Source organism: Pollicipes pollicipes, unplaced genomic scaffold, assembly GCF_011947565.3.
Source record: "Pollicipes pollicipes isolate AB1234 unplaced genomic scaffold, Ppol_2.1 Scaffold_821;HRSCAF=944_pilon_pilon_pilon, whole genome shotgun sequence".
NCBI classification, from domain to species: Eukaryota; Metazoa; Arthropoda; class Thecostraca; order Pollicipedomorpha; family Pollicipedidae; genus Pollicipes; species Pollicipes pollicipes.
In genome coordinates, this window is record NW_023597072.1 from 105,572 (window position 1) to 131,784 (window position 26,213).

Below are 26,213 nucleotides of genomic sequence, written 5' to 3' on the forward strand. Positions count from 1 at the left end.
TGCACATCAAACCGTGGCGTCACCACCGGACTTAGAGTTTGGTGCCTCTCTTTGTATCAGCAAGATCGAGGGGCAAACGTCTCCATCATACCACCGTGTTAATCGTCGCCCCATCTTTGCTCAGCGTATGAAATTCCCTGTTCATCAGACTTGCAGGCTGGCTTAATCCTGATTGTAGAGGTCACGGTTCATGAACTCAGGCAGCTGGTTGGCGTCAAAGAAGCCTGGGGTGTTGATCTCCAACGCGCGGCTGATGCCTCCCACCTTCTCCAGCAGCCAGTAAGTGGGCATTGAGCCCTTTCCCTGCAAACAGAGCTGCCTTGTGATGGAAGCCATCCGCACACACGTCTCGGCCATGTCTTCTTTTCTGGGGAGCACCCGAGATGCTAATCCCACGTTTTTCCTCCGCCAAAGGGACACCGTACCTCATTGGTATGCTTGACGTAAAATGCTAGGAACTGGATGCGATATTTGCACCACCCTGTTTTTCATCTTCATGTGGCACAACTGACGTGACATTTTTCCTTGCACAAGAAACCAAACATTTCTACTGCCTTCACTGCTGCAGGTAATTCTATAAATAAGACAGTAGTATAGTCTCACTCCTCGGAGAAAAACCAGGAGAATGGAGATATAGGGGTGCTGATATTTCGGCAACGTGCCTTTATCGAAACAATAACAGAAGTGAATGAGGCTATTACTACTGTCTTATCTATGTAAATAATTTTCCTCGCAAATACACCTAACAGCTTACGAAAATAGAAAACGATCAATAGATGACATGTAAAATGGATGTGGTGAAATCGTCCGTATGTCGCATTTGTTTTCATTTTGGGATATATTTAAATCACCTAGCACACAATAGGTCAAAAGCACTTCCGCCGGTAGACCCTACCCCTTTTAAGTTCAACGCGCTAGCACTCACAGGGGGTCCTCCAAATGAAAGCACATAAATCTTAACTGGCTTGTTCCTACGCTCAGTGATCATATTCTTATGACAGAACTTGAGTGGTTCGCAGGCATCTCTTCCATCAAAAAGCTATTCCAACCCATCTCTTCCGTCAAGGAGCTTTTCAACCCATATCTTCCATCAAGCAGCTTTTCAATCCATCTTTTCCGTAGAAAATCATCACGAATTTCCTTTACCCGTCATGTTTGAAGGGCTTTGTCGCAATACATGTAACAGAGCAAGTCTGAGATTAACGTGCGTGTCAGTGGCCGAGATATAGTACCTGCCCTCACATCCGTGTTCAAATATTGAGTTTTGTCTAGCACAAGCCACTGGCGACCACTTCTGGAAAGTCTTTCAAGTCTTTTAAAATCTGTGGGCAAGTCTGCTGAAAAGCATGCTGAGTGCCAATGCATCCTGCGCCCAAAAACGAGTTTCCGTGTGTGGTAATCGGTGCTGCCCTGTCATGACTATATCACACTGCCGCAAGCCCGTGTGCTGGGAATCGTACCGAACCGAAAGGGAGAGCTCACCTTGATTTCGACATCCTCTCTAAATTCAAGCTTATATCCGCCAGTCTTGGCCAGGAGCTCGTGCGTGGTGTCGCTGACGTGCACCATTTGTGCTGGAAAATGGAAAGTGTCCCGACAGTGCATTCAGACGCTGGGCACGCTTCCAATGAGTAATGCGTCTGGAAAATGAGTACCTTTATGAGAAATAGAGTGCACTGGCGTTTGCGTCAGTTAAGCATCGCGACACAAGTCATCTGCAATATGTAGTACATTTTCCAAATACAGCATATAATTACTACATGTCAAAGAGTCGAAACAGACGCAAGTTAGCATTCCGTGAAGCTCCTTACTCAACGCGCACTTCTTCCACATTCGCATAGAAACATCGCAACAACATAACCCAACTCAACCCGTGCAGAAAAAGGCCAAGTCGTCAACCTGGCGCTAAACCAAGGACACCACGATGAACGTCTTGTCAACTCACGAAGTCCGGTCGACTCCATGCGCGATGCCACGTTGATGGTGTCACCAAACAGGCAGTAACGAGGCATCTTGGTGCCCACCACACCTGTCGGAGGTCACCGGCAGCACGGTCAGAGGCAGAGGGAGCCCAGGCGCGGAGTCGGCAGCGTTGGACGCCAAGACAGGACGGAAAACGCTCAGCCAGAGGCTCAGGGACTGGGTCAGTGCATTCCTGACATGCCATTCAGGCCACGACATGACACGCATCAAACTGTCAGCTCATTAACCACCTCCGTCTATATCGAACAAAACCACCTGCAGCTGAAGTAACACATACCCCACGAGGCCACCATAATGCATTAATATGGGCTGAGTGGATCAGCGGTGACATTTGACCAAATTTGTGCCGAAGAGTTAGCCTCAGAGTTAGCCTCAGAGTTAGTCTCAGAGTTACGCTGCAGTCAGGTTGCAGCACTGACACCATGTTCATCGAAGAGTAGGACGTATGGGTCCATCGGCGTATTCCTTCGGTCCTACAGCAGGCATCAAAGACTTCACGTCCAATATTTTCCAGCTTGAGGGGAAATGAACTCTGACTGCTCCGCCGCATCGATAGGGCACCCATTTGTAAAAAGCTTTTAAGATGCAAGTGAGACAAGTCCGTTATTTCTGTTCTTGAGAGTTAACTAAGCAAGCTGCGGTGAAAATTCAAAGAAACGTCTTTGCATCCCGAAGCACTTGTGGAACACTGCTGACTTCACAACGAAATAAAAATCCCTTGTGATGTACTGCAAGGGTAGCTAACAAGTGTAACCTAACCACATGACCAATTTTCAAGAACGGTTAATTCATTCCTAACAAAAACGTAACGCTGACATCTCATGGAAAAATAGTAGTTATATACATACATACACACACACACACACACACACACACACACACACACACACACACACACACACACACACACACACACACACACACACACACACACACACACACACACCACACACACACACCACACACACACACACACACACACACACACACACACACACACACACACACACACACACACACACACACACACACACACACACACACACACACACACACACACACACACACACACACACACACACACACACACACACACACACACACACACACACATATATATATATATATATATATATATATATATATATGTATATATATACATATACATGCATATATGTATGTATATATATTTTTATACATATGCAAGCTCGTCGATGCCTGTTTGGGGGTGCGCACCCCTCGACAGTGTCACCGCGCCACGCCAGACGTACCTGCCACGCACGGCCCCGTGTTGAGGCCGATCCGTATCTGCACCAGCTGGCCTTTGATGTGCGGCACCTCGAACTTCTGGATGCCTTGCAGCAGGTCGAGCGACATGTCAGCCACTTCACTCGCATGCTGATCACCTGCAGTTGTGGCGTGCGGGCGGTTCTGGTTACCTTAACTGCGTTTGTAATCGGCTTCACGCTGCCCGACCGCACCCCAAGCCTCGGCACGCCGTGTGCACTGCCGAGGCCAGGAGACCACCGGATGCTCGCTAAGTGAGCCTAACAGCTCTCCCGGCGAGACACACGCTACGGTGCAGCTTACACAACCTTCGGAGGCGTGAGCGTCCGGTACAGGGAGGCAGATAGGTTCCTCGCTGTGCCGGACCTGGCTGCGGCCGCATCCGGACCAGCCGCCTCGGGCTCGGCAGGCCTTCAGCGCCTCCCGACCCAAGCCAGGTCAACGAGATTCCTCCCTGTGCCGGACCTGGCTGCGGCCGCATCCGGACCAGCGCTCGGCAGGCCTTCAGCGCCTCCCGACCCGAGCCAGGTCAGCGATCCGGGCAGGAGGCTACCGGCACCAGCTGACCAGCTCTCGCGCGCAGAGCGAAGCGCCGGTGGGCGCAGCGCATCACACTGCAGTGACGGCGGATGAAAGCACTGCTGGCGAGATGATTGGAAATGGCACAGTTCGCTGTGGAAAGGCCTATATATGCACTGTTTCCGGTTGGCATGCCTTGGAAAGATCTTCAGCTGCATGAGCTGGCACCAATAGGGTTATGAGAAGGCAAGCATGGCAGCCATCGTATGGTTGAACTTTGCTTACCTTTCGAAAATCTGGCTGCATGTTTAGTATTATATGAAAGTAGCGCCAAAATCAGAGACCACAAAAGCGATGAATCCTGACGGTGATCACATCTTACGAGCATTGGGGGATAAACCATGTACTCCGTTATAGGCATGTTGGCTATAACGTTACGTGTCACACATCACACGGAACGTTTGGGGAGGCTCCGTTCGTCCCCATTTCAGCCTGGCGCGATACCGAAGTTGGCTTTGGTTGGTTAGAGCGTCCGGCTTCAGCACCCCTGCCCCCCCCCCCCCCCCCTGTGGCATGGTGAGCTAAAGTCACTTTAGGCGCTCGCTGTTTGTACCCGACTAGGCTGGCCTGCAGTCGGTAACTCCTGCAATTCCTGTAAAAGAGCGCAAAAAAGGACCCTGCTGCGCATGCCAGCACGTTAAGCTATTACCAAAAAACGCTGCTAACACGAACGCTGGCCCAGAAATTCATCCGATCAAATGGTTTGGATTATATGTGTTAGAACATAAATGTTATCGAGCGCTCACTCAGAGTTTACTTAACCGTCCAGACGTCCGGTGCAAAGGGATCTTACAGATTTGGTGCTGAGATAAGTTAAGCTAAAGCCTTGCAAAGTACGGGTCTTTGACCTTCCAAAGAATTGCAAGGAAATCAATGTTTCGGAACTGCTTTGTTGAACTACAATTTGTGCAAGCACCATGCAAACCCGGCGGGACAGCATCCAGAACGATATAACTGTTTACTAATCCACCCTATGACTTTAAAAAGAAGACTCACGTTTGAAGATATTCGGGCACCCATTAAACATGATACAATAAGCTCCTTTACAACTTTTGGATTATTTAGTGTGCAAAGGACTGCTCTAGATGACAAACGTTCACTACCTATTAGATATGTTCCTCAGCACATCACCACTTGATTACGTCATGGAACGTCTTTGTGACGCCAGAGCCGCTGCCACACTGGCTGCGCCAGAATTGCCACTACCGTAGATGGGCTGACTCACTGTAGTACTTAACCGGACGGGAGGTGATGGCGTTTGTTACTGCGTGTTTGTTGAACCCCAATATCGCTATGTGCTTGTGTTTTGGCAATTTCTAGTGGTGTTGTGTACCTGTCCATGACGCTATATTTTTACTGGCATCCGCGTAGACAGTATTTCACTATTTTTCACGTATATAAGGCAGTCACGTATTTCCGTCATGACAAGGACCGATGCCCAAATTCCTATAATATGCAGCACAAAACACTACTCGTGTCCGAAACTTGTGCTCAACGGATACAACAAGATGAAGGTCAGAGGATGTTCGTTGGTGTCATGCATCGTGCTGACATGCGGCAAACACGAATAATTCGCTGATCATATTTTTGTTAATCTTGAGAACTACATAGCTATTGAGGCGGAGACTTCGCGTGACGTTTCCATGGCGTCGTACATGCCTAGGTGACCTTGGAATAGTCTGCACAAGTTTGCAGGCAACAAGCTAAAAAAACAAGGAAGTCTTAAGCATGAAAGATGGCACGGCTATGCACTGCACTTTATCATTTAAAAAGCAGTTGCATCGGTTCAAAACACATACAAATGCGGAGCACTCTCTCTGCGGTTTGCAGTATGCGGGGCGATCTACATCAGACACGTAATGATTGTACTATATCGCCCTTGACTCAAGCAACATTGCTGGCAAGATCAGAATGAATATGATTTATGCATTATTAATGCAAGATTGCTAGCTTCTGGGCATTTCAGCCACCTTAACAGGAATTAATCCTCGTCCCGGAAATATGTTTCGTCAAATTTACTCCATGATGATGGACCTCAAGAGGTCCTATCAATCTAAAAAAAGCTCAGCGAGCTAGAGCCACACGGAAAACGACATTGTGAAGCTCTCGCAAAACTGCATCAGATAGATGTGGCTGAACGGCGATGAGCGTGATCTTTGGAAATTCAGATCAAGTCAGAGTGGTCGAATAAGCACTTTGAAGACGTCTCCTATTACCGTAAGAACCAAACATGCTACGAAAATGCAGAATTGCCACTACGTCGTTGAATAGCTCTTAATAAGCCTTATGACATGGGCGCTAGTAGACATCAAAGATGACCTACGATATCATGTCAGGCCAAAGGGCGCATGCGACTGTCGTGCTGGACCGTCCGGCTGTAAAAAAGTAAGCTAGCTAAGTTAATGGGGGAAAAGGCATGAGAAAGCCTTTCAAATCTGTAACATATGTGATAACAAGTAACAAATTGCATTGCATTGAAAAGAGGAAGTCACGTCACGGAAGTTAAGTTTTGACTTAGCTTGAACTTGGATGAACCGACCTTTCAAAAACAGCCAGAACGATATTAATGTGCTTAAGCATGATCAAATTTATGGAAGCAGTCCATGCAAGTTGGGCACAGAGCAATTCCTGCAATAAACAAGAACACGTTATTGGTCGCTTTTGAGTGCAATGAAATCAAAGTGACCTCGAGAAAAACGTCATAGATATAATCTGTTCACATCATGAGCTTCTAGCTTTCACACCAGGTATAAATCGCATTAACCCAGAAGCAAAACGGTACCGTGCTCAAAAGTCTTTAAAATTGTTCTAGGAAAACCTCGCGGGGAGGAGGATGGCCTTGACCCTTTGTAGGGGCGGGGTTTAAAGTATGGTGTTTCAAACGTCCAGGCTACTTGATGGAATCCATCTGAAGTTGCTATTGATTTTGCTGAAAAAAATTGTTCAGTGAGAGATTTGTATGATTTAAATTTGTAGCCCATGTTGTCCTTGTATAGTATTCAAAGTGGTGTCATTTATCGTTTTGTCTCTTTTCTTGCTTTCAGCCTCAATTCGGTATTTAAAGGACCCTTTCCTGACTGTTGTCTCTTTGTCGCTTTCGGTCCGTCAAATTCGTGTGGAATATGAAATTATAAATTCAATCCCGTCGTAAACCGTGTCGTAGTAAAGCTCTGACGCCATCAAACCTGATTCGCAAAATTGCAACCTGCGGATTTGTCCTTACGCTTAGATTGCTAGTTTTTACAAGTGAGTAATAAATTCGTTTTTGTAACTTCTCTCTCTCTCTCTCTCTCTCTCTCTCTCTCTCTCTCTCTCTCTCTCTCTCTCCTCTCTCTCTCTCTCTCTCTCCTCTCTCTCTCTCTCTCTCTCTCTCTCTCTCTCTCTCTCTCTCTCTCTCTCTCTCTCTCTCGCTCTCTCTCTCTCTCTCTCTCTCTCTCTCTCTCTCTCTCTCTCTCTCTCTCTCTCTCTCTCTCTCTCTCTCTCTCTCTCTCTCTCTCTCTCTCTCTCTCTCTCTCCTCTCTCTCTCTCTCTCTCTCTCTCTCTCTCTCTCTCTCTCTCTCTCTCTCTCTCTCTCTCTCTCTCTTTCTCTCTCTCTCTCTCTTTCTCTCTCTCTCACTCTCTTTCTCCCCCCTCTCTCTCTCTTTCTCCCCTCTCTTTCTCTTTACATTACGATGCCCGAAACAGGTAAGTATCACAAACAGAACATCGTTAGCTTATTGACAATGAAGTGTCCTACCATCGACAGTGCAATTTATATTAAGCTCTCGTTTGCACTTACATGCACGGTGGTAAGTCATACAGCTCTTGGATTGCATTCCTTGGGTTGGTCGACACCAAAACGAACAACCCAGCAAATAAGGCAAATTGGAGTATTTTGATAATTAACAAATAACACTGCACATTTAAAAGCTAACATCACCCGATTTACGCGTGTGCTGCACTTGCTATCTCGTGTGCCCAGGTAAGTTCCCGCTGATACAATAAAGGAGGAAATGAAAAGAGAGACTGACTTCGCAGAGTGAATTCAACCAAATCGTATAATTCCTGTGGCCAACGAATGCCGTTGCAAATATAAGATGAGCTGGATTCATTACAACCGATATTGGCCTCATGTTAGTAATCATTCAGTCGCCACCTTCGAGTCGGAATGAGGCAGGGGCTAGGCACGTAATGGTTTGTATGAGCTACGTCCTGCATCTCACCTTTCACGGAACAGGTGAGATGACGCAAGACCAGCATGAGTCATTGGAGATGGCGTTGGTACTGCTGTAGAGAATGTTAAGGCAAGATGTGTATCCGAGATGATGTGATCCTCTAGAATGTTTGCGCGCAGGCTCGCGAGTGGGTTACAACATGTGGCTAACGCGGGGTAAATTTCCCACGTAGCATAATTCTGCCTAGACTGCATTGAGAGGTGCTTATATATTGCCGTTGTTGTTTGTTAAAAATTGCTCATAAATACGGACAACCGGTTGAATACCAGCAGCTGGTAACATCGCTGAAATGCGAAGAAGGATTCGGCGTCGGGGACTATCGCAGAATGGCTACAGCCGGTGTTCACCAGCCGAAGCGCCACATTGGTGGCGTTGATCAGCGCCATATATGACCCCTGAGGCCTCGGGCCGTGCATGTACGCTCGAGCTATCGGATCGCGCCGCCGGACCGGTACCCGCGGCGGCCGGCCAGAGGAGAACATGGACCGACCTGCTGTAATATATGCGAATGGGATTTTTTTGTGCCGTCTTGTAAAGTCTTTCAACTGGGAAAAATCAGTGCTTTAACTTCGGCATTCTGGAAATGTTGCCAATCGAACCGCTTGCGAAACAAGGCGCCCACTGCACGTTGAGAATCTCGTTCAAGCAGTCCACAAGCTATAACACCAATAAGTTCTTCTGCCAAGCTACAAATGCAATGGCTTCTAATTTACATTGATGCAACGATTCAGCTGATGCGTTTTGCACAATGGTTCACACAATGACGTTACAGGAATTTGACTATGGCCGTATAAGAAACATCATGTCAGACGTAAAACATCGAACAGCGCAAGGAACTTCAACCACTAGTAAAGCGCTTTTCTCTGGAAAGGTCCTGGAAACTGCCTGTTAGAGCAGCTTTGTTCCTCCACTCGTCCTGCGTAAAGGAAATGTCATTAATGCAACGCTTCGTGCTTCAAGAAAAGCTAACACTCCACTGTTGCTTAGCCACCGGCTGTGTGCGCTGTGCTGTTACCCGCCCGGTGACCCGAGCACAGTACGTCTCTGCGTGGCCGGCTGTGTGCGGTGTGCTCTTTCCCGCCCGGTGACCCGAGCACAGTACGTCTCTGCGTGGCCGGCTGTGTGCGATGTGCTCTTACCCGCCCGGTGACCCGAGCACAGTACGTCTCTGCGTGGCCGGCTGTGTGCGATGTACTCTTACCCGCCCGGTGACCCGAGCACAGTACGCCTCTGCGTACGCCCCAGGCGGGCGATCACGTGACCGGCCAGTTGGGCCGGCGGACGGCCGGGAGACGCGCAGCCTAGCGAGGATTCGTAACATGTGAGGCGGAGCGACGGCTGTCGGGGGGGATTGCGACTGGAACAGCGGATTATAACAAGCTCTAGCCCAGACCTTTAACTCCCAGGAGCCATCGAGCGCTGGTGCTTGTGCGAATTGCACGAGAATGGCGTTGTGAAGCGAAGCGGTCGAAAGGACACTCCGGTACCTTTGCAAAGTTAAGTGGAACGCTAACTGGCTCTGCGGTACATCCCGCAGCAGCGCGGCTGCGCTCAGCTAGGCGAATCGTGGCGATTGTACAGCGCCATTATTTTGTTGTAGGCAAGTTGTACGCTATCGCTTCTTCTAAAACGTCCAAGCAAGAGCGCGCGGGCTTGATCAGAGCTCCTAGTTCAAAAGAGCATCCCACCTTGTTGCATTTCTCATTTATTGTCACATTGGACGCATGCGTGATATCAGTATATCAGTAATATCAGCATCAGATGAGTAATATCAGTTTACTCGAAATCCTTCTGACTAGCTCATAATTTTGATTTGGCTCTGCCCACCACTTTGAAATAAATACGCTCTATTTGCCTTGCGTTTTTGACACAACAGCGTGTCAAAATGCTTGTAGAATACTGCTGAAGCTTGAAACACGATTTAGACAAAGGAGCTATGCCAACGTGAAACTTACCAATGCCAATAAAAAGCTATGCCAATGAGGGTCGCTCGAAGGAAACCATGGTTTGGTGCTCGGATTCGAGCCCTTTTACCAGAAATGGTCATTCCAGGGCTACGGGACGAACGACAGCAGATAACGGTGGGGCAGACATGTATGCGCCTGGCGCACCAACCTCCAACCTCCAACCTCACAACCGCGCACGTGCGCTGGGTGGCCGGTCGAGCTTCGCCTCCCAGGGGGCCCGCAGCCCACCTGTGCCTGACGCACGCGGGCGGCCCCGGACAAGTCAGGCGGCGTGGGGGGTGCCGGGTCAAGCAACCCACATGATGAGAGCGGCGGATGGAGCCCGCTTTTCATTTCATTTATTTGTTTGAGGCGTTTCGGCCTGTTCAGACCATTTCACGCCTGGATGATGTTATTTAAATTGGTTGTAATTATGTATGTGAAGAAAAGTGTACGTTTATTGACATTTACAAAGCTTGAAGCAAGCCGGCAAGTCTGAGAAAGTTAAAGACAATGTTAAGCAGTTCAGGATGGTCATCGCCAAGGACGTTTTTTAAAGAAAACTCGATATTTTGGTTACGACAGAAAGCCTGCATATCTTTGCGGTGCTGTTGATATTTTGTGCACTCAATAACAATATGTTTAACCGAAAGTGGATGATCGCACGGCTGACAGTGAGGACGAGGTTGACTTAAGTATATGTAACTACAGCTGTCTTTGAATCCGAACAAATCACTATTGTGTTCGTTTTGTGGGTGTGTTGTTGAATGTGTTGCAATGCAAGGAAAAGAGCAAATAATTCAGCCAAATATACTGAGGTGCCATCCGGTAACCGACAGTTTTTATGGCAATGTTCAGTGCAAATAACTGCACATCCGGTGTGGTTATTGGCCTTGGAGCCATCGGTGTAAATAAAGCTGCTATTTTGATTGTTGAAAATTAGACGATTAAATGTTTGTTGAACATAACTTGTTGTGAAAATGCGTTTGGGATCATCAAAAAGAAGCATAACTTTCCGAGGGGTTAACTGCCATGGTGGTTCTATTAAAGCAGGTGGCATGGAAGAAGGTGGCAAAGTAAACTGAAGAGTGGTACAGTAGATAGTGGTTCGAGATGCTATTGTAAGTCCTGAGCGACGTTCTGCCGGTCCTACGTAGTTATGGTGAATGTGAGGTAAGACATGTATGGATTTAAATGCTGGGTGACTGGGATTTTGTCGCACTTTTGTGATGTATCTCAATGTGTGTTCCATTCGTCGGAGGGCAAGAGGCATAACATGCGCGTCCACTTCAAGCGCTGAAATTGGGGGAAGTACGCAGAGCTCCTTGGGCAACTCGCAAAAACATATTTGTATGGTGGATAGTGGTTTGAGAGTGTGTTGGCTGCCTCCTGCATATACCACGGAGCCATATTCAATGATGGGAAGAACTAAGGATCTGTAAAGGCGTAATAACGATTGGCGGTCGGCACCGTATGTTGACCCGGAAATGCATCTAAATAAATTTAGTCTTTTTAGGCATTTGGAGCGAACATGCTCCACGTGCTGTCGCATCGATAATCTGGAGTCAAGTACGATGCCAAGAAATGTGAAAGACGAATCGAAAGGAATGTGGTGTCCATCTAGTCGAAGCCGAAAATTGGGAGTACCACGCATATTTTTGCCGAAAATCATAACTGCAGATTTGGGAGCGGAGAAGCGGAACCCGTATCGCTCTGACCACTGCTGCACCTTGTTTAGGGCGACTTGGAGCCGTGGCAGCGAATGGTCATATTCAGTGTCTGAGCACCAGATGGCGCTATCATCCGCAAAAAGTGAAGAGGAAATACCCGATGGTAATGAGTCAAATAAATCGTTTATCATAAAATTAAAAAGAATCGGTGAGATACAGCTCCCTTGTGGGAGGCCGTTCTCTAGATGGTGAGTTTCGGAAACGGCGGATCTGCATCTCACACGAAATGGTCTGATGCCGGAAAGAAACCCAATAAGATAATGTGCCAAATGGCCTTTAAACCCTAACTGATGGAGCTTGAAAATTAGTGCAGGTTTAAAGACCATGTCGTAGGCCCGGCTAATATCCAGGAATACAGCAGTTGTGTTGTGTCGATGTTTATAGGAACGTGTGATGTCAGTTTCAAGTCTGATGACATGGTCTATTGTGCTACGATTGTGTCGGAAACCACATTGATTTTTTGTAAGCAGGCAGTCTCGTTCTACAATCCAAGAGATTCGCTTCACCACCATCCGCTCAAAAAGTTTTCCTAGACAGCTGGTAAGGGCAATGGGACGATAATTTGATGGGTCTTTGGTGTCTTTCCTGGCTTTGGAAGCGGAATAATAATGGTGTCTTTCCAGGAAAGACACCATTATTCAGAGTCAGGAAAGGCGCGGGTTGACCACAAATCGTTAAAAACTGACAAAATAACATGAAGAATATCTCCTGAAAAACTACGTAGAAAGAATGGTGTAATCGATGATGACCAACCGAGGTGTCGCCTGCGGATTTTATAGCCTTTCGCAGTTCCGGGGACGAAAATAGTAAATTGTAGTCTTTGGTATTATCGGAAGCAAAACAATCAGGATGTAAACGAAAACGGGCTTGCGAAGTTGCTACGAATCCTGGTCGGTAATTTCCGGATGAGCTACACTGAGAAATACTTTCAGCAAGAGCATTGATGATAAGAGGTGTTGCCGAAATGATGTCGTTGTTAATGCGTAAAGTGGACAATGAAATAGAAGTGCGTTTTCCGGAAAGTGCTCAAACCAGTGGTTGGCTTAGGGGAGCAGCAGCAGTGAACTGCTGGGATGTGTGTTTGCCAAGAATGACGTTTGGCACTCCTTATAATTCGTCTGGTTCGAGCACGCTCATAATTTCGGGCAAGAAGATGAGGTACATCATGGTGGCGACGAAAGCAGCGGAAAGCACGTTTCCGACGTGCAATAGCATTCTTAACTTCGGTCATCCACTATGGTACTGGAATGCGTCGTGATGGCGTTTTAGTTAGTGGAATTGTCGCGTTCGCTGCAGCATGAATAATATGTGTAATAAGGCCAACACCCTGCTCTGGTGATTCATAACAGTCACGGTTCACATAAACAAAGTTCTTGAAATTTGGCCCAGTCTGCTTTTCGTAAATTCCAGCGGGGTATGGATCGCAAAACTTCGTCAGCGGTTGCGTCAAAAGTGGTGTAAAGTTTAATTGGAAAATGGTCGCTGTCGTGTATATCTCCCTCAACAGTCCAATCAAAGTACGTTGCTATTGAGGGAGAGCACAGCGACAGGTCGATGGCTGTTTCTGTACCAGTGGGTAAGTGGTGATAAGTATTATTGCCTTTGTTTAACAGGACTAAGTTGTGTGTATCAATAAAATCTTCAACCAAATGTCCTCGGCGATTAACGGCTTGGGTGCCGTTACTCCAAGCTGGACTGTGAGCGTTGAGATCGCCGAGGATGAGAAAAGGGTTTTGAAATTGAGCAACGAGTTGGTCAAGTTGCCGTAAGAGCTCCGTATTATTATAATTTGGTGTAATGTATATTGAGCATATATCGATGGTACGGCCATGCAGTCGAACTGAACTTGCAACAGCCTGAAGAGGTGTGTTAAGAGTGAGTGGCGTGTGTGTTAATTTTTGACTGATGTACAGCGCCACCCCACCTTGGCGACGCTCACCGTCCATCGTGTCATAGCGATATAACGAGTAATTTGGCATTTTAAAGTTATATGTGTCGGTGGGACGAAACCATGTTTCCTGTACGGCAATAATGATTGGAGTTAGTACGGCAAAAAGTGCTTTCATTTCGGACCATTTTGAAATGAGACCGCGACAATTCCACTGTAAGATGAAAGACATTTAGTGATGAAGGGATCCATTCCCACCGGTTGATGGGAATCACCCGAACGAAACAGACCTAGGCCGTCCCATCGCCACCCTCACCGGTGGACGGGACCGGCGGTCTTCGTTCGGGCGTGTTTCGACAGGTGTTGTGGTGGGGGAAGGGGAGGTGATGTTTGTGTGGTGGCCAGAGGGTCCGGGCCGCCGACTGTTCATAGCCGGGGGGCTAGAACGCCGGACGGCCTGACCCGCGCGTGAATCACTCACAGCCGGCGGGCTGGAACGCCGGCCGACCTGGGGACAGGGGTGCACGGCGCCTGGGCATCCGAACGTCCAGCCAGGGCGACTCAACGGCATTTTTCGTCTGGGTCTGCGTAGTTAAACTCAACTGAAACCGAGGGGCGAGGGTTGAGAAGTTTCAGAGGAGGCAGATGGGTGATAGGGTCGGTCTGTGTTGCACATGTGGCCATCGTGGCTTTTGCTACTTGGGCATATGTTTTGCTGGGCTGCGACGACATTTTAGTTTCAACGGTGCGCCGTGCTTCGGGGTACGACACACCTGTCTTTGTCCTTTTCAGAACAAATTTCTTTTTCTTTTTTCCACGTGGGACACTGAGAAGAGTTGGCGGCGTGATCAGCACTTCCACAGCTCAGGCATTTCTGGGGTGATGTGCAGGCAGATCCCTCGTGAGGAGTCTCGCCGCACTTCAAGCATCTGGCACTCTGTTTGCAGTACTTGCTGCCGTGTCCGAACCGTTGACATTTAAAACACCTGAGTGGATTTGGAATGAATACTCTTACTTTATAACGAAGGTAACCAGCGGTGAGCGAATCTGGAAGTCGGGTGGTACCAAAGGTGATAACAAGCAGGCTGGTGTCGTGACGCTGACCATCTCTGAAAGTCGTCAGCCGACGGACATGGCAAACTTGCTCATCTCTGAGCTCCGCTAGGATCTCGTCCTCCGTCATGAAGCGGAGCTCAGGCGCGAAGATGGTGCCCTTACTGGTGCTTTCTGGCATGGTGCAGCGAGACTTTGACTTGTTTGCCGCAAAATTCAGCTGTTTTGAGTAGGGGCCTTGGTTTGCGCGCGAGTGGTTGTTTTGATGATGAGTGATCCGTTTGCTGGCGCTTCAATCTGAGTTCGCACGGACCGCAGATAGCTTTGATTTGCTTTGATGGCCAAAAAACGTTGATCTTTCGAAACGACACATTTTCGTCACAAGGTTGGACGACAACGTACGATCCGAGAGGATCCAGGATTGGCTCAGAGGGCTGGCGAACACTGGTCGTTGTCGAGCGAGGGTCAGCATCAGGGCGAGCGGGGCACCGGAGTGGTCAAAGACGAGCGAGGGTCGGAACTGGGGGCGTTGGACGGAGACGAAGCCTGTTGTCCACCCACCGCGGGTGGAAGTGTGCGTACGAACGGCCATGGCCTGGGGCGCGCGAGGGCCATCAGGTTGAAGTGGCAGCAAAAGCGGGGCTGGCGACACTTCCATCGTCTACGTCCAGGGCATTGTCGAGGTCAGAGGCCCGAGTTCGAGTCAGTGTCAGCATCACCCTTCTCACGTTTGGTTCGCTTCCCCATATTAGGGGAGCGAGAAGAGAACAAAAACTAAGCGAAAAGGTGTGTTTGAAGCTAGCGAGAACGGAAAAGTGACGGAACCGACGGTGCGAAAAAAGACTCCTTGGCTGAGAGCCGTTAAAAGGAGCAAACCACTTGCTGAGGTCGTGTCAGATAGGTCTTCGGCCACCGAATCGACTGACGAAAGCCTGTGAGTCTGCCCGAGGGGTCTGGCCGAGCCCACGCAACTGCATGCGCTACACAATGTGAACACTTGGACGTGATTGCTAGTGTTTAATAATATAAGACATGTAATTGAATAAATCAGAAATAGCGCCATAAGCGAGCATGTAAATACAAGCAAACATCCTAAACTCAATGAGAAATTTGCAAGAGCATCCCAAGAAGCGGCCAGAACACGAGCATATAACGATATTTGGCTCAGCGAACACTTCCATGACCGACACTGCCATCTCTCGGCGAGTTAAGCACTGCACATGAACGCCATGGTGGTCATTTCGCACGGCTAGTTTGGCAGCACCTCAACGCCATGCAAGCGCTTCATCGCGCAAGCGAACAATGATGTATTGAGCAGCATATTAACTAAAAAGAAAAATGGTGTTGTCTAGAGCAGTCTCTTCCACTTAAAAGTGTACCGATAGTAAAACGTGAGCTTTTGTTGACACATCTGATGCTTGCCTCAATATCTTCATATGTGGAGCATTCCTTTCAGGAGCCAAATCTTGGCTCAAATGCCTGCAAGGAATGTCGAATTCTTTCAACGCGGTTATTTTTCCCGTTGTGATACGCCCGACATCAGCCAGTCGTCCTTAAAAGCACAGGAGCTCACACGAAAACACAGCTTCATCTGCTATACATTTCCCACCGTCCTGGAACTTCCTGCTCACCATGTCGAGTGTCTGCTACGTACTAATCCCCCTGGCGCTCTCTTTTTATCCTGGCAAACTGGCGCGAGTAGCCTCTTGATCAGTCCAGAACACAATAGACGGGTGCGGGCATCTCGAGTATGGCGTAAGTCTGTGGGGACAGCTGCGTCTCCCCGCGGCGGCGGGGAAGGGAGGGGGAAGGGGGAGGGGGGCATTCCACACTAAGATGATGCCTCCTAAATGCGCAAATCCTGCAAGTGCACTGGGTCGCGCGGAGCTACACCAGCGAAGTAAGGCTAGCTCCGTGCCTCGCCTCATCGCGGCGAAGAGTAGACAACAGCCAATTTAGCAAAGTGACGCGGTGCTAGCCCACCATAATGCACTTCAGGGCATAATGGAGCTGTCCCCTTCACCGTGACTCTGGGTGAGATAGTTCACTCATCTCTGACACCACAAAATCTGCGTGCGTGCGAGCAAGCGTGCGTGCGTGCGCGCGTGCGTGGGGACATGCATGCATGTATGCGTGCGTGCGGGTATCCGCACGTGCACATACACTTCTATGGATACCGAATCACTGAATACCATCACCGTAAAATGCCGTGATTGCAACTTCCGATTCGGGGAACTGAAGACCGAAGTCGGAATGCGGCCACAATGAGCGTACCGTTTCGACTAGGTAGTCCCGAGACGCACATGTATGCGTCGCCTATAGTCTCGACCTTGTAGACATCGTACCGATCTATCCGGCTGTCAAACAGCTTGTACAGCACGTTAAGAAACGTCACAACCTGAAACGGAGAAGACGATGATGTCAGGGTCTACTTCCGCAGCCGCTGCTGATCCGCGTTGATGTGCCACACGACCATACATTTATTTTCGGGTGGTTCACGTCAACATCATCCAGCCGGTTGTATATTTATCGTATTCGCCCTACTGATCTGGGCTGCTGCCTTAAGGTGGCAAGGCTTTGCGCGTACATGTCTGCCTCATGCAGCAGTTTACAGTCTCTTGTTCCGAATCTCTTTTATGTAAATCATCGAGAAATTCAACTGTTAGTCGGGGTCCGCCATACTTATAGCGTATGATGTCATGCCCATAGCACGGGCCATGTAGGGTCAGCTTACAATAGCTGACCTAAGTGATTTTGTTAAACCGGTTTGTGATAGATAACTGGGTCTAAATGACACATTGATAAATCAATGTCAGTAAGACATTTATGGCTGCACTATGTAAACCCATTTTGCTCCCTTCCGTTTCTACAGTTTTATTGCCAAACACTTTTATGTATTCGGGTTCTCGTTGTCATAGAGGCTTTACGACGCACTCAGCTGCTGGGACTATATGGTGTTGCCTTGCCCCACAGTCTGGCAGGACGGGCGGGAACCACGGAATATTACTTGGAGTTATTGAGTGAGGCGGAGCCGAGTCCTGTAACTCGGAGAAATTACATTGCGAGACCATAAAACGCTTGAGTGTGGAAATGTCGCGCGCGATTATGATAGTAATCAAGCCATTAGCACTACGGCTACACGAAAGCGTAGTCAGTGTAGGAAAATGTGGTCGATCAGTCCAATATGCTTAGCATCTCAAGTTTTGCAGTGGGCCTAGTAAATGAGCAGGGACAGGTGCGATCTGGACGATGATATGGGCAACAAGAGTAAAAACGGTCAGGTCATTAGCACGGGCGTTTCACGCTGTGTATACGCCTGTTGTGTTCAACAATCAAAAAACTTAACTGTCCTGTTATGTGGTTTATACATGGACAGCATCATTCCTTTAATATATATATATATATATATATATATATATATATATATATATACACGAATCGTTTGGGCATGAATCAAGTTGGTGTTCTCCAGGGCAGGTTGTCACCTTTATGGCTGGTGTACCATTGGGCCGCACCTAGGTAGCGTGCGTTAATATTACGTAACGGCACTAGCCTCGTTACGGGATCATTACCGCCGGCGCCAACTGGTCTAATCTGGACAGTGCTCCGGCGGGCGTCGCCGCGGCTGGGCTGTAGCAGAGGTGAGCCGGAAAGCGGCGCATGACGAGCGGGCGACCGCGTGGTTCGCACCATATGGGGAACAGCGGGGCAGCGGCCGGCTCACTTGACCAGTGACCTACGGGAAGCGGCGCCATGCCAGGCGGTGGCTCGGCAGCCTCGGATCGGTCCGGTGTTGGCGGTGTCGGCGGCGGACGGCCATATTCCTATATGTGCTCACCATCGCTCGACACACTATGACAAGTGTTTCTTGAATCATTTGTGGCTTACTCGTCGTTGTGAAAGGCTCAGATGGCTGGATCCTCATGGCAATGCCTGTAGTCTATTACTTGGAACTAAAACAGAGATAATCTTAAAACAGACAAACTCTTAAATTTTTCACCGGTTTAGTCTTAGTAGAATTTCACTTTCAACGCTTATACGCATACCTTTCCCGACGCACCACCAGCTAGACGTTTCTAACCATTGGCTATGAGAAAAGCGATGCTTGTCGTTTGTCACTCACTAGCTGTGCTTGCCTACCCTCAGCGGCGTATTCATGACATCGACGACCTTGGCAGGGTGTCCTGTGGCCATACGTGCAACAATGGGAACCCACTCATGTCCCATCAACTAGCGTTTGCATTCTGGAAGAAAGGAAAGAAAGCGTGAAGTGAACACCCAGTGAAATTTCAGTGGCACGCCATCTAATTTTAGTTTTTTTTTTAAACGGTGCTCGATAACGGTTTCCTGGAACAACCGTCGCACACTATTTCGCCGGTGATCATTTTGTCAGTGTCTTGAGATTGCTCGTTGTTTGTAGCCATCCAACGACAGGCGAACAGAACGAATGCAGCCTCCCGTGGGACAGCTATTGTCCGTGGCTTGCTAGCCGTCCCAGCACCTAGCAGCTGGGCCAGCGCCAGGTGTGCCGCAGCCAGGAGCAGGCCGACTGTCCCGACCACAGCCGAGAGCAGACCGACTGCCCCGGCTACAGCCAGGAGCAGGCCGACTGCCCCGGCCACAGTCAGGGGCAGGCCGACTGCCCCGGCCACAGCCAGGGGCAGGCCGACTCCTCTCCCCCCGAGCCAAGAGCAGGCCGACTGCCCCCGCCACAGCCAAGAGCAGGCCGACTGCCCCCCCCCCCCCCCCGAGCAGAGACCGACTGCCCCGGCTACAGCCAGCGAGGCCGACTGCCCCGGCCACAGCCAGGGGCAGGCCGACTCCTCTCCCCCCGAGCCAAGAGCAGGCCGACTGCCCCCCACAGCCAAGAGCAGGCCGACTGCCCCCCCCCCCGAGCCAAGAGCAGCCGACTGCCCCGGCTACAGCCAGAGCAGGCCGACTGCCCCGGCCACAGCCAGGGGCAGGCCGACTCCTCCCCCCCGAGCCAAGAGCAGGCCGACTGCCCCCCCACACCAAGAGCAGGCCCGACTGCCCCCGCCACAGCCAAGAGCAGGCCGACTGCCCCCCACAGCCGAGAGCAGGCCGCCTCCCCCCCCCCCCCGAGCAGAGCAGGCCGACTGCCCCTCCACCCAGCCAAGAGCAGGCGACTGCCCCGGCCACAGCCAAGAGCAGGCCGACTGCCCCCCCCCCCCGAGCCAAGAGCAGGCCGACTGCTCCGGCCACAGCCAAGAGCAGGCCGACTGCCCCCGCCACAGCCAAGAGCAGGCCGACTGCTCCGGCCCACAGCCAAGAGCAGGCCGACTGCCCCGGCCACAGCCATCTTACCATCTCCTTTTGGTATCTTACCATCTGTTCATCTTAGTCTCTGAGCACTACAAATGCTCACTCATGACCATTTTAAGGCCAAAGATGCCCTGAGAGGCCATTACTTGCGACAAGGCTCCACGAGATCCCGGAAAAAATGTGATCTGTGGCGGACATTTAAGGGCATCTGAAATGTTTTACATTTCGTAGCACACAAAGCTGTTGAGATCAAATCATTCTGTCGTCATGTGCGTCAGAACACATGCTTTTATTAGAGCTTCAAAATCGACTCGATCTGATAAAAGTGGTTGAAGTGCAGAGAATCTAAGGACGACTAAGCACGTTTCATCCTCATTACCTGTAGCCATAACTTCAAGTGGTTCGGTCTTCGGTCCTTTTGTGCCAATTGTTTCTGTAGGTTCTTTGGTCCTATTGTTTCTATAGTCTTGGTTTGGTCGACCTTCTCAAATGATGGGAATTAAATGAAACACATCGGATTTCTGCTGTCGTCGGGGGAGGGGGGGGGGGGGGGCAATGCTAACGTGCATACAGAAAACAGTGGAAACTTACGTGTACTGAACTGTATCTGAAAAGGATCTGCTTTGAACTAATTGAACAATGAAATCTCAGAGCTCGCTCCACCCGATTTATGCTCACGCCCGTTTCAACGTACTTCAGTCATAACGCGAGCGCACCGCTACTCACCTGCATGGGAGAGCTCTGTGACGAGATTTTGGTAAAGCCCACGATGTCGCTGAAGTAGACGGTGACAGATTCGAAGGACTCGGCAGGTACCTGTCCTTTTCCCTTCAGCTGCCTGGCGATCGGCTCCGGCAGCATCTGGTACAGCAAGCGGTCCGCCTTCTTTTTCTCTCGCGAAATCTCCATGGTTTTAGCTGCCACCATCTCGGTGAAATTCTGAGGGAAAGCCATTGACGTGAGGTTGTAGGTTTGCAGGCGGGAAGAAATGCATGAAACTCAGCCCGGTTAAAAGGATTGTACTAGTTTGCTTAGGCGTCAATATAGTTTAACTCCGCGTAAAGGTGGTGCTAAAAGCATCTCAGCTGACATAGATGGGCGATTATTTTTCATGAGCCCAATAGTCTCCTATGTTGCACGCTACATGTAAACTTCAAATAGCCAATACAACTGACTGATACAATGGACAAAAGAGAGTCTTTGATGAAAGTGCAATCTGAGCATGGACCGAACCAGACGTGGTTTTGCTAACTTGGGAGCAGGTGTCAAACAGCATGACGTACCATAGCTGCACTATGCAATACCGCTGCACATCGACAGCGTAAGCAAAGGAATGTAAAGTCGCCCAGATTGCAGTTTTTCATTTTCTCCAAGGATTTGCACCATCTTTTAAGGGTAAGCCGATTGTCATCAAAAAACGGCTCAACGACGTGATACTGAGCAATTGGCAAACGCCTTGCTGTGAAGAAGGAACCGATCTTTTTTATTTGACTTTTACCAACGTCATGATTCCTGGAAATGTAAAAACTGGCATTGTAAAACAGCATTTCAGCACCAATAAATGCAGCCCAACGTATACTCTGCGGCAGTTCCACTGGGTTTTTCATAGCAACGAATATTAGATAAAACGATGCAAATATATCACCGCGTAAGGATTGAACAATCTCGAGCCTCCCCCCCCCCCCTCCCACCCCCTAAGATTTTCTGAGGATATTTCTCCAACATTTGGTGTAAACGCGCCCAAATTCAGACGTTCCTAGAGTATGTTTTTACATGTAAAACGTGACTCCGACTCTAGCATGTCTGGTTTCCGAATGCCGACGGTTTTTAGGGACACTACACGACGATCCACGGCTGGCGCGTGCGGCGGGCGGCGGCCGATGAATGCGCCGATCGGGGGCGACGGACCGACACTGTCACAGAAACGGAGCCCTGCATTAAAATAGCTGTTCGAAACATATAAAACAGGGTACAAAATGTGCTCAGAAGTAAGCAAGGAACATGTCTGTGCAAGTTGCGTGCTTCTAGGTGGCATGATTTCAAAAATAATGGCACGTAAAGCTGAAATAGTGCAAAGCTTAGGAAAATTTTCCTCCGGACGACATAATGATAATAATTTTTTTAGAAACATCAAGCTTAAGAACGATCGTAAGGTCTCCTTGAGATCAATGCACCGCTTTTTCGCGAGGCTCTTTCTTTGTTAGGTTGAAAACGGTGAGGGGATGGCATCGGCCCCCCACCCTATTAGTCTGGGCTAGGATAAAGAAGGAGTCGGGGCAAGGGTTCAATCGGCATATATCGCAACTTTCTATGCTTCTACGTGAGCTTTAATGAGCATTCTGTAGTGAACCAGTACTTGCGCAACTTACCTGCATGGTCAAGGCAATTTTGCGCACGAGCAGAATGATGATCGGCGAGACAATAAGCACCAAAACTAGCAGCATGATTGCCACCAGTTGCTGGCCATACGCTCTCGACACCTGGTCCTTCACGTTTGTCCTGCAGGATCAGTGTTACAACGTTACAATACCGCAAGTAAGATAGGCCACCATTACGCGTCTTGGTACTGCCAATTCTGCATCAGACGTTTTCCAATGATGGTAACAGTTTCATCCTAGCATTGTTTTCCACTCAATTTAGTTCCCGTACGCGAAGGGGAATTACTTAGACTATTTGGTGAATAACTTAGTTAGGATAACTTTGCCACAAGAAAATAAGCATTGAAAAGGGTGAAGCAAATCAATGCATCTACAACCGGTTAGGCCTTCCAGATTATCTTCCATAAGTATGAACAGAAAGCTCTGGTTCAGAAGAGTAATTTTTGCAGCCACAGCACATTCGGATAACCTGAAATATTACCAGTTTTGCTCGCTGCCCTATGCCATAATGCAACGCTCCAACAAATTGCCATAACAGAAGCACCAATAGGTGAAACCCGCCCAACCCCGGACGAACTCAGGCGTTTGCTAACATAGAGGCGCGTTTGCCTCAAATGCAGTGCCAGTGTGCCGTAGTCTATTGGCAAAAAATTTTGAGAGGGCTTGGAATGAGGAGGTACACAATCGAGCATTGAAGAGACAGGACCAAGCACACGGCATTCGACTGAAATGTGTTTTGCGTGGCAACAAATCTTGGTCTTAAGCATAAGAGCGTAGCATGGTGATGCCTCAGCTTGAAAGCAGGTTCCTGAGCTTCATATGAGTTCAAGAGTAGAATCGCGTATTGATGTCTCTGAGCACATCTGAACGCTTAACTAGACTCACGTGATCATGTTCCTAAGCTCCACCTGGACATCTCGCAGAAGATCTGCCATTGTAGTTCCATTGACGAAGAACTCAATGGCGAATTCTGGAGACCCATTTCTTGGCTCGTTGGTGAGTATCTTCTCACGTCTGCAAGGTTAAAGCCACCTATAAGGAACAACAACAAAAGGCAAAAATACTCGCCGTCCTATCACAATAAAACTAGTTATTATCAACCTGCGGCTTGAAAATTGCCACGCTTAATATGGCTGTTCCCAGTAGTTTGGTAAGCACTTATTTCGATTGAGTCGACATGGACACATCGGCATGGATTGTTAATGCTTAAAGCGGTCATTATTTCTAAAAAGAATACGGCGATTCCGAAACTTTCAAAAGTAAACGTACTTTGTAATTAACCTTATATTTTGTAACTAAAAGCCTTAACTTTGTGATGCTTTGTTCTATTTTGTACCTACAGAAATCCTCAGCAAACTAGTCGGACCACTTCAGTACTACTTCATCGCAACGGTAGCAGGCCTGACTGCGTGATGAGTAAAAACTAGCCTGCCGATACTCTTAAAGACACTTTTACGTTTTTACTTCTTCCGATCAGTTCTTTGAACATTTAACTCTTCGAACTATTTTTACGGTTAGTTGAAGCCGTAAATAGCTTAATTAAGATACCCTTGCCACAAGAAGATAACTATTGCTTGCTTGATATCTAACATTATCTTTTGCTTGATATTAGCCAGAAAGGCCTTGATCTCGCCGCTTTAGCATAATGAATTTTCATACAGGACATAGCCAGCCCCGATGAAAACCAACCCGTTTTATTACTCTGGAGCTTAATAGATGAGATAGTTTTTGGTGCTCATTGCGAATTTATTGATAACAGGAACCGCATGATGCATATTATATGGATTCTTTGAATTCAGGAGCAGTAAACGACCTGAAATGTCCCAGGTCAATATTTTGTTTTTAAGAGCACGCTGTCTAGCTAATATTTAACGCTTATTCAGATGCAAAACTCAAGGCTGTCTAGTATACTTCCTGTCACCATGAACTTCAAAAGGTCAAACAAGGTCATTAACCTTAAATGAGCACCAGTGACATTTTGGTTAGGGGAGGTAGCAAGATTTTGGGGGCACTTTTGGCACCAACCTGAAATTTGACTTTGTTTGACCTTATTTGACCCAAAGGTTACGACCTAGAAGCCCTAAATTTTGACACAAATGAGCTCACGTTAAGGTCAACACACGCTGTGACTCTGGTGCCTTTAGCTCTCTTAGGTTCCGAGATCTCAGAAGTGGGCCAAATTGACCCCCACCCGAGCGAAAGGTACCCAGCCGGCCACCCGGGCGCGTGCTAATGTAACGATGCCGGCTCTCCGCGTGCGTTCCGTGGCATCGTCGGTAGCTGCCCCCACCTACGCCGGGCGCAGGTCGCCGTTCAGTGTCCCTCAAAAACCGCCGCTGCCCCGAAACGAGAAATCATAGCGGAACTTTTTTGGTCCCAAGACCCGCAGAATGGATGCCCCGTAGGATATCGCGTGATCGGACCGACCCTACCTCCTATAAGGCGGGACCGAATCGACCCTACACCCTATAAGGCGGGATCGGATCGACCCTACCCCCTATTAGGCGGGATCAGATCGACCCTACCCCCTGTTAGGGCGAGGATCAAAACCTAACTTAGAACCCGGAGGCGCACGAAATGCATTCCTTGATGTGTACCCACATCGCATGTTTTCAATGACCTTGCCCTATATGTCTACTTGATTTTTAAGGTCGACATTGAGTCACATGCACATCCAGGTAGGACTTTGATAAGGGTGGCTGGGGCACGTGCCCTCCCTGCACCCTTCAATACACCTATGGTCAGAAAATTCCGGTGCAAAAATTTATATATATATATATATATATATATATATATCAGATGGTTTGTTTGGAAGTTGTCGCCGAATAACGAGGCGTTAAAGGTGGGAGGTCAGCAATCGCACAACACGCTTATTTTGCTCGGTAAAAGTAATGAGTTGGTCGCTGTCTGAATCAGCGCAGTGACGAAGGAAGAGGAAATAAAAAAACTCCCCAGTAAGGCGCGTGTAAAAGAACGTACCCCGACTGCGTCCTAGTGAAGAATGTGCACAGTTACGGAACCTCAGATGCCCACATATATCATGTGCACGTGTGCATGTGTTTGCGCCTTTACGCAAAACCTAACAGGATTGATCTGATTAAGCATTTTGATGCATTATGTTACATTGCACATAGCCTGTAGGAAGTGCGAAGGAATTTTGATTTGATATTTGTATAATCACCACGCCATATCCAAAAATGTGTTCAGGAAAAACATGTAAAAAACACGACGACTCTATCAGCAGGTAACACTCATGCATATCATCACTGCTGATGGGCTTACAGTCGGATGTAGCTGTTGTACCCCTCGAAGCTGTCGAAGATGTAATGGATCTTCTCTGACATCTCGCTGGAGTAGGAGCGAGTGTTGTTGATGTACTCCCAGAAGAGGGTGTCGGAGCGCACGGCTTGCGTCAAGAAAAGTGAAGGCAGCTCGCCGATGGCGAAGTAGCGCATGCCGTACGTCAGGAACAAGCTGAAGTGCTCCATTGCTCGGATGATGTTCAGATAGGACAGCATGTAACTGGGGACGACAGTGCGGTTCCGTGCGTCAAGTGGGCAAACGATCAGCGGAGGGCGGTTGCGACGAGTTGGGTGAGGGGGAACGGAATACAAAAATGTGGTGCCATTGTACTTGAGAATAACAGATCATCTATGATCTGAAAATAAATTAAATCTGCTGATATTGTCACGGCGCTTCGTTAAGCACCTAAGAAAAAAAGCTCGCTGGGAACACCATCTATTTTTGCACCAATAAATAACTTTTATGGCCGTTACCCAAGAGACATCACATTCATGCTGCATGCAGAGTAGTTGTGCCGAAATGTCCCCCTGGCCCGATACAGTCCTGTCATACGTTCCAGTATATGGCGA

General features: G+C 48.6%; 1 protein-coding gene across 1 annotated transcript; it reads right to left on the minus strand.

The window, feature by feature from the left end:
• LOC119114491 (atrial natriuretic peptide receptor 1-like) lies at positions 1-25,663 on the minus strand. The gene is made up of 9 exons (XM_037238601.1): positions 25,624-25,663; positions 23,227-23,355; positions 22,333-22,462; positions 20,690-20,902; positions 16,955-17,078; positions 3,255-3,389; positions 1,946-2,029; positions 1,483-1,574; positions 1-303 (listed from the first exon to the last, which is right to left on the minus strand). Exons 2-9 carry the CDS (start codon positions 23,274-23,276, stop codon positions 163-165), a joined length of 969 nt encoding a protein of 322 aa, XP_037094496.1. The 5' UTR covers positions 23,277-23,355; positions 25,624-25,663; the 3' UTR covers positions 1-162.
• Positions 25,664-26,213: the final 550 nt, after the last annotated feature.

Excerpts from the sequence above, each read along its gene's own strand:
- LOC119114491 (XM_037238601.1), bottom strand. The coding sequence starts at position 23,276 with ATGGCAGATCTTCTGCGAGATGTCCAGGTGGAGCTTAGGAACATGATC. Across the intron at positions 22,463-23,226 it reads GAGCTTAGGAACATGATCAC|GACAAACGTGAAGGACCAGG; the intron begins GTGAGTCTAGTT and ends CTGATCCTGCAG. Across the intron at positions 2,030-3,254 it reads CACGGGGCCGTGCGTGGCAG|GTGTGGTGGGCACCAAGATG; the intron begins GTACGTCTGGCG and ends GACCTCCGACAG.